We start from the raw sequence: 13,112 nt of genomic DNA, 5'->3' as shown, positions 1-13,112 counted from the left end.
AAAAAAAAAAAAAAAAAAAAAAAAATCTTGGTATAATGCTTTCCATATAAGGGGGTCTGTCTGTGCAGTCCTTTATAGTCATTGTTATAAAAATGTTAGTAACATGTGCCAAAACCCTACTCCACCCCACAGAATAACACTTGTTTAAAGGAACAAGTGGCTATATTAGAATACCTGTTAATATTATAAGCTTCGTCTCAAAGTAGAACACCGCCAGTATATAAGAAATGAATAGACTATTGATCTGTCTCCTAGGAGAAATAAATGAAAAAACAAAAAAGTTAGGTAAAGGCTGCTCAGTGGAGGACAGCTCCATGTCTACACTTGGTAGAATACGCACAAATTTTAGTTGGCACAATACAGAGAATGGAGTAGAAAGAATGATTTTCAGAGAGAAGTCTTGTTAAGGAAAAACAAATAAAAGAGAATTTTCTTCCCAGCAAGAATTTTTGCGCAGAGAGGTATTCCCAAATGAACTGTAAAACACCAATCTTTAAAACTAGTGCTGGGACAAACACCAGTACAGAATTCAAGAAATTATTATTTCTTACCAGAGCTTTATAAACTGTGACAGTTACTATTGGCAGTAGATTCGGTGAAGAAAGAACAACTGAGTGGTCTTCAGAACTGCCTTATTCATCTGCTACTTCCATATAAATTATGTTAATAAGCTGAAGGGAAATAAAATGCATTCATTCCCTTCACTTCTTTCAATAAAACACTTCCTGTGGTGGGTGCTAATGAAACAGGACACAGGTCCAGTTTCAAGCAGCTTGCATTCTGATGGGGAGGGAGAGGAATAGGGGAGTGACAGGTAATTGTCATAAAGTTTTACAAGTTTAAGACACTGAAACATGGGTGAAGGGAATATGATAGCAAGAGCAGGGACGTCTAACCCAGGTTTGAAGTGAAATCAGGGCAGGCTTCCCAGGAGAAGTGATATAAAGTACAGGATAAGTACAAGCCAGACAGGAGAAGAGGGTGAAATGTAATATTCCAAAGTAAGGGAACAGCATAAACCAAGGAAGGAATCATGTGCTCCAGGAACAGCAGAGTTGAACTTTGTTGAGGAAGATGTGTGACACGGTTCTGCAGATTGGGTCTGGCATAAGGGAGTCGGGCCAAGGGTGCAGATAGAGACAGAAATCAAGTCTGCTTTCAGCAGCTACCTAGAGGGAGATGTTTTTTTCAATTTACGCCAAAGCAATATGGTTTAGCACAGCTTTGTGTAAGGAAAACAAAAAGGGATTCTACTAGGAGGATGAAGAAAAGCAAGACCTGGCTTATAAAAAGAAAGAAATAAGCATACTCCTATAATAAATAAAATAAAATTACTCCTATAATGACAGTGTTTAATGATAAACAATATCACCATTATTGGATTCATTAACAAGCAAGACTATTAAGATACCCCAGATGGAGCACAGGAGCGAAGCCAGTATAGTCAATTGTCCATCTGAAATTGACTAGGTGCGACATCAATATTTGTAGTGTCACTTACGTTGCCTTAAGCTAAGGATTTGCTTTCTCATGCAGGCTATACTTTGGTGAGAAGATTGGGCTATACTTTGCTTGGCTGGGGTGGTATACTGGAATGCTGATTCCTGCAGCTATTGTTGGCTTGTGTGTTTTCTTCTATGGAATATTAACAATGAATGCAAGTCAAGTAAGGTAAGCTATTAACAGACTTATTAAAAAAATTTGGCCTTTCTTCTGATTGGAAGAAAGCTTTATAGTAAAGAAGTAAAGCTTTATAGTATAGTAGTATAGTAGCTGACTATAAAAGCGAGTTATGGTACTAAATTTATTTGCTTGTTTTTGTTTTTGCAGGGGAGAAGAACTATAAAAAGGTCATTTCTATATTTTGATACGCAAAGTCTCTTGGATAAATTCTAAGACTGCTTCTCTTTATGCCAAATTTCTCTTTATAGTATATCCCACATAATCAATAATTCAGCAATGCAATAGACAGTTCTATATAATTTAAATTTGCATAGTATTTTGTAGTCTGGAATGCTCTCTCAATACATTAATTCAAATAATTATAATAGCTAAACACTTAAGATATACAAAGACTGTCCAAATATATTGTTTCATTTTATGCAACTTTCATTACCACCTTTGGAGATGAGTATTCCTTTTAGCAGATGAGGGAACCTTACATAGTTAAAGATGTCTAAACAAAATATTCATACCAATTAAATCCTACCCTAAGTAGTCTCCTCTCATGAGAACATAAAATCACTTTCTACTTTCTTCTTATTCTCTATGATAATAGATTTATGAAAGATTTTAGCATCAACTTAAGATATCAAAATGGTAGTAAAATAAGATTTGAGAAACATCAAACATTTATCAAAATGGTGATTTTTCTGTTAAAGTTTAAATGACTCAAGATTTGGATATAGGAACAAAACATTATTATTCAGCAGAGGTAAAAGTCACATTAAAGAATTAAATGAGTTAAAGAATTAATTAAAGAATCCTCTTAACGGCATGTTCTGTTTACTACACCACAAGGATTTCATCAAGTTCAACCTTGTATGATGCAATTCAAAATATGAAAAAGTACTTTTCCCCTCCTTAAAAAAAAGCTCAGTACTTTTTTCCCTTCTGGTCCATCTTTTAACTATGGCCTTGCTACTGGGTAGTAATCATGACAGTTAATGGGACCATAAAATGCATTTCCTTGAATATTCTTTATCTATATATATGTGCACATGTATTTGTATAACAATTTTGCCTAAAAGCAAAATATTTTCATTGTCCCAGGGTTGAATCCTATTCCATAACCAAATTCCTTGATTTGGTATCTCAGAATCCCCTTGTTCTTCCTGAAGGCCAAATGGTAATTAGCATGAAAACAAAGCAACACCTACTGTTCAAAAGCATTTCACCTAGTGTCAAGTTTATTTCAGAGTTTTGCAAACTCACTACCACTCTGGAAGGCAGCATCCTCCTGGACAAACATGTGCCCACTGGAAATATTCATCCCGCTTTGGGCATTTCTTTGTATGATGTTGAATCAGTAACCTCTGAAGCAGAGAAGTGAGATTGTAATTTGGAGTTATAGTGTCTTGAAAATAAAAATACTATTTTTTTTTTTTTTTACTACTTCTCTATTCTCTATGAGTTTGGCTCTTTTTTTTTTTCTTTCTTTCTTTTTTGAGAGTTCACATATAAAGTGATACCATACAGTATTTTTCTTTTCTATCTGGCTTATCTCACTTAGTGTAATACCCTCAAAGCCCATGTTGTCACAAGTTGCAAGATTTCCTTCTTTCTCATGGCTGGATACTCTTCTATTTTGTGTGTGTGTGTGTGTGTGTGTGTGTGTGTGTATCTCAAATCTTCTTTATCCATTCCTCTGCTGATGGACGCAAGTTGTTTACTTATCTTGGCTATTGTGAGTAATGGTGCAAAAACATGGGAGTGCATATACCTCTTCAAGATCCTGTTTTCATTTCCTTTGGATATATACCCCGAAGTGGAATTGATGGATTATATGGTGGTTCTATTTTTAATTTTTTAAGGAACTTCCATTATTGTTTTCCATAGTAGCTGTACCAACTTACATTTCCATCAACTGTGCACAAGGGTTCACTTTTCTCCACATCCTCACCAACACTTGGGGTTTTTTGTTTTTTGTTGTTGTTGTTTTTGGCAGTGGAAGCATGGAGTCCTAACCACTGAACTGCCAGGGAATTTACTATTTCTTGTCTTTTGGATAATAGCCACTCTAACAGGTATGAGGTAATATATCATTGTGGTTTTGATTTACATTTCCCTGGTGATTAGTGATGTTGATCACTTTTTTATGTACCTGTTGATTTATGTATCTTCTTTGAAAGAATGTCTATTCAGTTTCTCTGCCTATTTTTTAATCAGATTTTTTTTGTTGCTATTGAGTTGTATGAGTTCTTTATATATTTTAGATTTTAACCCTGTATCAGATATATGATTTGCAAATATTTTCTCCCATTTGGTAGATTCCCTTTTTAAAAATATTTATTTATTTATTTATTTATTTATTATTTGGCTGTGTGGGGTCTTAGTTGCGGCACACGGGACCTTTTAGTTGTGGCATGCGAACTCTTAGTTGCGGCATGTGGAATCTAGTTCCCTGACCAGGGATTGAACCTGGGCCCCCTGCACTGGGAGCTCTGAGTTTTAGCCACTGGACCACCAGGGAAGTCCCCCGGTAGATTGCCTTTTAATTTTGTTGATAGCTTCCTTCGCTGTGCAGAAGCTTTGTAGTTTGATATAGTCACTCTTGATTATTTTTGCTTTTGTTGCCTTTATTTTTGGTGTCAAATCCTAAAAATCATCGCCAAGATTGATTTCGTAGTTTTACATTTTCAGGTTTTAAATTTACATCTTTAATCTATTTTGGGTTAATTTTTGTGTATGGTGGAAGATACAGCTATAGGTTCATTCTTTTACATGTGGATATCCAGTTTTCCCACCACCATTTACTGAAGAGACTATCCTTTCCCCATTGAGTATACTTGGCTTTTTGTCGAAAATTGACCATATATACATGGGCTTATTAATGGTTCCTCTATTCTGTTCCATTGATCTATGTATCTGTTTTTATGCCAATATGTACTCTTTTGATTACTATAGCTTTATAATATTGTTTGAAATCATGGGGTGTGATGCCTCCAGCTATGTTCTTTCTCAAGATTGCTTTGGCTATTTGGGATTTTTGTGGTTTCATAAAAATGTTAAGATAGGTTTTTCTATTTCTGTGAAAATACCATTGAAATTCTGATAGAGATTGCATTTAATCTGTAGATCTTTGGGGGTAGTACGGACATTTCAAAGTGTGAAATTTTCTAATCCATGAGCACAGAATATATTTCCATTTATTTGTGTCTTCTTCAATTTCTTTTGCAAACGTCTTATAGTTTTCACTGTATAGACCTTTCACCTCCTTGGCTAAATTTAATCCTAAATATTTTATTCTTTTTGATGTAATTGTATTGTTTTCTTTCTCTTTTTGATAGTTTTTTGTTAGTATATAGAAACACAACTGATATTTGTATACTGATTTTTTTATCCTGCAACTTTACTGAATTCATGTATTAGTTGTAGAGTTTTTTGATAGAGTCTTTAGGGTTTTAGAAAAAAATGGTCTTTTAAAATGTATTGACAAAAGCAGAAAATGATTTTTTGGCAGTTAGCTACTGTTCAAATTGGTTCCATGGAGAACATATTCACAAAGTTTTCCCATGTAGTGTAGACTTCCTCCTCCAGGCTTACAAAGCTGGAAATGAACAAAAGGCAATGAAAGGAATAGATTTTCTGTTCCTGTTGATTTACGTGCCAGCGAAGTAAATTAGGCTCCTTTTGTATGAGTTAAGTATTCTTTAACCTTTAGCACAAGGAGTGTTTTAAAAGGCTCTAGCAAACTCTTTTCTTCTGTGCTTTGTGGTATTATATTACTGCTACTTCTGTCACACTGTAATTAAGATCCTGTCAGACTTTCTATTCTAAACTAAGATAAGCATCACTGAATATCTTGACTTTCAAAATTTCATGGGACTGAATTTTTCCATTCAAGGTGTCAGACATGGTTAAGTCTTAGGTGTATCATGGCAAGTGAGTGGAGGACATAGGGCTTTTATTTTGAGTTGCTTTGTTTTAAGCTCTTTTTTTGTTTATTGCAAGGTAACAAAATGTTAAAAAGCTGAAGATTCCGTTGTATTATGTTTCTACCAGCTATGGTCACGTGAATTAATGTCATATTTCTTACCTGCTCTGCAGTTAATTGTAGAATTACATGAAAATCATGTTATAGATTATTTATTGTATGTATATGTGCATGTATGTATTTACATGCACATTGGTCTTATACAATCAAAGGTGGTCAGTTTTGTGCCAGGTACAGCATATATCATAGGAATATAAAAATGAACAAGCAGGTAGATATGGTCCCTGCTTCTCAGGCTTTGGGTTTCAGGTCTGAGACAAAGAGCAGAAACAACTCTCCAGCCCATTCTTGCCTCTTTGGCATGAGAACTCTGTATTCGGTCCTCAGTACTGACCAGCTTTTCAAAAGCTGTTACGTCCTAAAGGCCCTCTCAAATCCTCTCCTGACCACATCCTTAGCAATAAGGGCTTCTTCCATTTATCAAGTGCCTATGATGTGCCAGGCACATTATCAATATTCATTACATAATATCTCAGTTGCTTATTATCTCCAACTGGAGATTAAGAAATTGATCCTCAGAGAGGTAGGTGACTTAGGGGGAAATATCTAGTAAGTTTAAACCTATATCTGATTTTTTTAAATTGTGATAAGAACACTTAACATGAGATCTACCCTCTTCACAAATTTTTAAGTGCACTACAGTATTGTTAACTACAGGCACGATGTTGTTTGTACAGCACGTCTCTAGAACTTACTCATCTTACATAATTGACACTTTATACCCATTGAACAGCAACTCTCCATTTCCCTCTCCCTTACCCCCTAGCAACCACCATTCTACTCAGTTTCTATGAGTGTGTTTTTTTAAGATACCTAATATAAGTGGAATTATGCAGTATTTGTTCTTCTGTGACTGGCTTATTTCACTTAACATAATGTCCTCCAGGTTCATCCATATTGTTGCATATGGCAGAAATTCCTTCTTTTCTTAAGGCTGCATAATATTCTGTTGTATGTCAATTCCACAATTTTTTTTATCCATCCATCTGTGGATGGACATTTGGGTTATTTCCATATTTTGGCTATTGTGAATAATGTTGCAGTGAACAAGGGAGTGTAGATATCTCTTTGAGATTCTGATTTCTGTTCCTTTAGATATATACCTAGAGGTGGGATTGCTGGATTAAATGGTAGTTATGTTTTTAAGTTTTTGAGGAACCTCTGTATTGTTTTTCATAGTGGCGGTACCAATTTATAGTCCCACCAACGATATTCAAGTGTTCTAAATATTCCACATCCTTGCCAACACTTGCTACTTTTATTTTGTTTGTTTTGTTTGATAATAACAATCACAACAGGTATGAGGTAATACCTTGTGATTTGATTTGCTTTTCCCTGGTGATTATATCTGATTCTAAAATCCATGCTTTACTCATGCTTCCATACTGCCTTCCTTTAAACCTACTTTCATATTACCACATTTCCCCAAAATGGACATCACCAAGCCTCTTATTCTGTGCTTTGTCACGTTAACAGGATTACAGGAAGCATCAAGACCCTAGAGCAGGTCCAGGCATCCATCCCCAAATGGACAAATTGCTCCCTCGTCCCATATCTTAAATGGGTTGTAATTATCATTCCTTCCAATCAGCCCTTGATGTGTATATCTAACAACAGATATAAGACAAAAGAAAGCCACACTTCAAGCAGTGGTTTATATTATGAGTTTCTGCAAAAGAAATTAAGAAACACTCAAGTTGGGCACTCTCCCTCCATCTAGTGGTTGAGTAAAGTCAAAGAACTTTGTGATTTCATCTCAAATTCCATATTTTAGGCTAAAAAATACATTACCAAAATTGTTTAATATTTTTTATGTTACCTATCAAGTTGAACTTTGGACAACTTATAGAAAATGAGTTTGATGATTCCGGAAATAAAAATAAGGCTAGTCTAATGGCTGGGATTCTAGACTGAGTGCTTTGAAACATCTGTGCTTTTGTGTGATCATTTGGAAGGTGGGAAAGATAATATAGTATTAACCAAACAATGCCATTTTAGTATGAGATTTCAATGCAGGGCACATTATGTCATTCTCAAAACACAGTTAATTATGATAGCAAGCCTATTTTAATAAAAATTTTCTTCAGGAGGAACGTTAATTCTTATTTATACAAATTAGTAGTATTACTAAGAGGAGGTATAATTGTCTCTTTCTTTTGAGTTTTTAAAATGTACGTTTTACCTGCTTCCTCCTACTTCACATAGACATTATGATTACTAGCAAGATGATGTGTGTGAAAGTGGGAGAATTATAGTATATATAAGACCTGTTACACCATCATCATTATTAATAAAGCAGTTTTTGATAGGAAAGTTCCTCTTAATATGACATAAACTTATCTCTCCTTTAGATGAGTTATAGGTGGAGAACTGGACCTAGAATCAGGAAAACCTAAACTCAGTTCCCTAAATTACCTCTTGTTAGCTGTATGACCTTGAGCGAATCACTTAAATTAAACATCAGTTTCCTCTCAGTTTGGAGATAGTTACCATTGCAGGAGACTGCATTGAGGACAAAACGTAATGGACATGGACCCACCTTTGCTTTTTGTAAAGTATTGTATTACTGTATAGCATTATTACTTACTAGTCATTTCCAGTTTGGCTCGAGATTATACACATCAGGCATTTGAAATACACATGCATTATTTTTTGCTTTGAGTGTATACATTTTGAAAACAGCAAATCTTGCTATCAGCACTGCCAATTAAACTTTTAATAACAGTTGCATTTCCAGGCATATTTTCGAAAGCCTTTATATTACTTTCAATATTTCCAAAGCATATTTACTTGGACAATTTATTTATGGTATACCTAGTGGGAAAGGGTCAGGTATGACAGATAAAGGCACAAAACCTCTTAAAAGCAGGTTGCTGTGAACTCTCAGGCTGTTAGGCTTTTGAGAAATTGTTATCGATGCCCTATTCATGTCATCTATAATGTATGCTGAGATTTTTAAAAGATAGCATAGAACTTAAGAGACAAATATTATGAAGTTACATTCTAATAGAGAATATTATATATTTCAGTAAATAAAATCTATGCCATGTTATCGTGACAGTGTGTGTCACGATAAACTTCCTCAGATTTCCAATGAACAGAATGCACTGATTGACTGCAGTGGGGGTTATGAAATTATGTGAATTATGGATGCTGTTCATTTTGGTGATTGTAAAGCAACGAGATCCAGGGGAAAGATCGTTAGACCTGAGAAATCAGCAGGGTCAGATGTGACTCCAGCTCAGCCATGTCCAAGCCTGTGAGCTTGGTTAAAACACCCTCGGTTGTTCCTCACAAGATTATCCTGCATATGCCATGAAATCAGGTGTAAAAGTGTCCTTGTGACAAAGCCCCACAGGTGCCTCCCAAGTATAAAATATGGCCTATTATCATTACAATATCTTGGCAGAGATTTCTAAAACAAAGAAGCAAACAAAAAACTCTGTATCACAAAAATCCTAGAAATTTGAGTTGGAGCCACTGTCTTAAGTTCTCCACCTGTCCACCCCCGGCCCCAACTATTTCCATTTCTTCTTTTCCTCCCTGCCTTGCTGCTTCCCATAGGGTTGGCCATAGGGGCTAAGTACCTCCTAAACATGGAGGTTCATGCTTTCTTTTTCTTCTTTGATTTCTCAAGCCAAGAAATTTGCAAGGCCACTGAAGTCTTCATGTGCCCTCTCTGTGACAAGAACTGCTCACTGCAGAGACTCAATGAAAGCTGCATTTATGCCAAGGTGAGTGTGGACCCTCACGTTCCTCTCTCTGTCCTCTACTTTTTCTAGGAGGCAGGTAGTAAAAAGTCCTCCAGCAAACCGCTTTTTACCAAAGTTAAATGTTCCCAAGTGTTTCAACAATAAATATCATTGACAACTGAGTAAAACATCACTCTGTGGCAATTACAGAAAGAGTATATTTTATTAGAATATCTTTGTCTTCCTTTGTTTTTATAAGTGGTTATTGCCATCATAGACCTAAAACGTCCACTTGGAATGACATCTAGATTCTTTTTGGGGGGAAGATGATTATTTCCATGGGTAGTGATAAAATTTTTATCTACCATGAAGACTCCTGAAGTCAAATTACTTCTAATTTTACAGAGAAAATGAAATAACATACCAAAAGCTCTCAGATTGCTGCCTATTAGAATCACCTGAAGGGGGTTTTAAACTCCTGAAGCCCAAGCCACATCCCAGAGCAGTTAAGTTAGAATCTTTGGATTTAGAACCTAGACATCAGCATAACTTAAAACCTCCCAGGTGATTTCAAGGTACATACAAGTTTGAGAAATGTGTACTTGAATTTTACAATTACTATTATTCATTTGTAAAATGGTTTTATTAAAGTATAATGAACAGATAATAAAATGTACATATTTGAAGTATATAAATGAATACATTTTGATTATATATATGCTCCTGTGAAAACATCACCACGATCAAGATAATGAACATATTCATCACCTCCAAAAGTTTCCTCATGACCTCTTGTAATCCCTGCCTCCCATCCCTCCCAAATTCCACCCCTGTGCTCAGGCAACAAACTGTTTCCTATCATTATAGATAAGTTTGTATTTTACAGACTGTTACGTAAATGGAATCATACAGTGTGTGATTTTTTTCTGATTTATTTCACCCAACATAATTATTTTGAGATTCATCCATGTCATAACATTTATCAGTCAATCATCTTTCTTTATTGCTGAGTAGTATTGCATTATATGGCTATATCAAAATTTGTTTATCCATCATCTATTAATGATCTTTTGGGTTGTTTTAAGTTGTTACCATTTTAAATAAAGATGCTGCAAATGTCTACAAATCTTCATTTAGGCAAGTAGTGTTATTTCTCTTGGGCAAATACCTAGAACAAAATGGCTGGATTATGAGATAGAAAGATGTTTAACCTTCTAAGAAACTTCCAAACTGTTTTCCAAAGTGGCTATACCATTTCACATTTCCAACAGCAATGTATGAGAATTCCAGTTTTCTGTATAGTCACTGATTCTCAGGGTGGTCTGTCTTTTTAATTCTAACTATTCTAATAGATGTTTAGAGAGATCTCACTGCGGTTTGGTTACTTGAAAAAAATTTGATTCTTTTGGGTCTTGCTTTTAGGATTTGTGAGATGGGCTCACAGCAGTGCTCTTTCTAGCACTCATTTTTCCCCACAATAAAAACAAGATCTTTCTGTGTACTCTACCCAGTGCACTGTGAATAATGAGGATTTCCAGTCTGGCTGGTGGAAACAGGCACTATTCCTGACTCTGTGAGCTTCTGAAACTGTTTCCTCTAATCCTTTCAGGGGGTTCTTTCCTCAGGTTCTTTCCTCACATTAATGCTCACTGTCTGGGTTGTCGCTCTCTGCACCCTGGTGACTACACTTTCAGTGTAGTAACCTGAGGCAATCATAATGCTCACCTCACTTGTTTCCTGCCTCTTAGGGATCACTGCCCTTCGTTGCCTCACATCCAATCTTGAAATCTGTTGCTTTATATATTTGTGCATTCTTTGGTTGTTTTCAGAATGGGGGTAAAATCAATCTCTGTTACTCCATCTTGTTCAGAAGTAGAGGCCTCTATACAATTAACTTTTGACAAGGGTGGATATAAAATCAAAAGCCACTCAGGATCCTACTAGGAGACCAAAACTTAGTAAAATTAGCTTCTGAATTATTTATTTTGAACGCATGGCGTGGGAAAAATCTGTTTTGTTTATAATTTAATTTCTAAAATGTGCTCAGTGTTGAATTCTTTTAAATGCTCCACAAAGATGTCTTATTTGGGGAAGCATTTTCTCAACACTTTTTGCAAAAACCAAGTGTATAGAGTCATTAGATGTAAATACACGTGTTTTTCCCTTTGTCCATGCATTTCAAAGACATATAACAGCCCTAGGGACACCAACAAATCCATATATACTTGGACACTTCTAATAAAACACACTGGCATTATCTGAACACTAAAGCTAAGAATCATATGTGGCAGAGTGATAAAGTGAAGAAACTGTCCAAAGAAACATTAAATCTAGGGGGCCTTTGTCATTGTACAGTATCTACATCCTTCCTTTACTCTGTAGAAATAGTATATATAGGGACAGGTGTGACTCAGAAAGAATTCGCTTGGTAACTATTATAAGGTAGATGGAAAAGTTAGCTTGCAGAGGAGAATATTGCCTTATGGAACAAAACAAGAAATAAAACCCACTGCGGTGAAATCTTTAACGTGTCTTGTATTTGTTCCTCTGGCTAAGGTAAAATGTAGCTACTTGGTTTACACCTTAAGAATCAGAATCTCTTCCTTCATTGAATGAAAATAAACATTCTCTTTTAAAATCAGTTTACATACTTAAACACCTAGAGGTTACTGTATGGGCAGTGTCAGAAATAAGGGAAGAGATTTTTAGCAAAGAAACAAGGCCACCAATCTAGAATCGTCTAGCCTACACCATCACCCAGCGACATCATCTAGGAACTGGTCAATTCCTTATAGAATCAATCACCACTTGTGACAAGTAACAGGAAATTAAATCTGTCATATTTTACTGAAATATGTGTGTGCATGTAATAATTTCCTTAATAATTTCAAGGGTGTGTTTCAGAGAAAATGTGGTCCTGTCATATAATAAAAATTATATTTAAGTACATTAACATTTTCTTTGGTGACTGTTTTCATTTTTAATACTTAAAAGTATGGGAATTAAGAAATATTTTCAATTAACTAATTCAGTGATATTTGCATACTCTTTTCAAAGCACCTGACACCACACTGTCAATTTCCATTATGCTAGGATTTCTCAGTTAAGGTGAAATCATCAGGTACAAGGGTCCTGCATTGTTTTTACATATGATTTTAAAAATGACTCACCCTTAGAAATTAGCCTTATTTATGACAGTTATTAGTATCTGGGGTTTTATTCACTTGTTCAACAAACATTTATCCAATACCTAGAGTGAACCTCAGACTGTATACTGATATTAAGGCTACAACAGAATTAGGACAGACCATCTTTCTTCTTTAAGAAGTTTCATGGATGAGTCTGCATAAGATTACACATCAGAATCACCTAGAACTTTTGTTAAAAAGCAGATTCCTGGGCCCCATGTCCTGAGATTCAGAATCAGTTGGCCAAGGGCGAGGCTTAGAAATCTGCATGTTAAGAGGCTCCTCAGTTGATTCTGATTTCTAGGATCACATTTAAAAAGCTGTTGCCCTAAATAAGTAATGAGTTGGGAGAGGGGTAAAAAAATGAAGTTGCCATGTTTGGTGTACCTTTGCCCCGGTCCAATGGACGTGGATATTTACACAGATTTTGCTCTGTCGAAGAATTAGGAACTAAGGAACTGAGAGAGGGCTGAACTTCAGCCTAAATTCCAAACCCTGCCTCTCTCCCCGCCCCCC

The 13,112-nt window shown here is 35.6% G+C and overlaps 1 protein-coding gene across 2 annotated transcripts in view; it reads left to right on the top strand.

Annotated features, from left to right (window-relative positions):
• The window catches only part of ANO3 (anoctamin 3), a 194,255-nt gene that overhangs the window by 108,873 nt on the left and 72,270 nt on the right, over positions 1 to 13,112 (top strand). For both annotated transcript variants that reach the window (XM_007462609.1, XM_007462608.1), the window contains 2 exons: positions 1,537 to 1,671; positions 9,354 to 9,450. In XM_007462609.1, the coding sequence (XP_007462671.1) occupies positions 1,537 to 1,671; positions 9,354 to 9,450 (232 nt within the window). The remainder of the gene's footprint in view (positions 1 to 1,536; positions 1,672 to 9,353; positions 9,451 to 13,112) is intronic.

Source organism: Lipotes vexillifer, unplaced genomic scaffold (genome assembly GCF_000442215.2).
Source record: "Lipotes vexillifer unplaced genomic scaffold, Lipotes_vexillifer_v1.1 scaffold456, whole genome shotgun sequence".
Taxonomy (NCBI): Eukaryota; Metazoa; Chordata; class Mammalia; order Artiodactyla; family Lipotidae; genus Lipotes; species Lipotes vexillifer.
The sequence above is the reverse complement of the archived record's forward strand: the minus strand, read 5'-3'. Positions and strand labels throughout refer to the sequence as shown.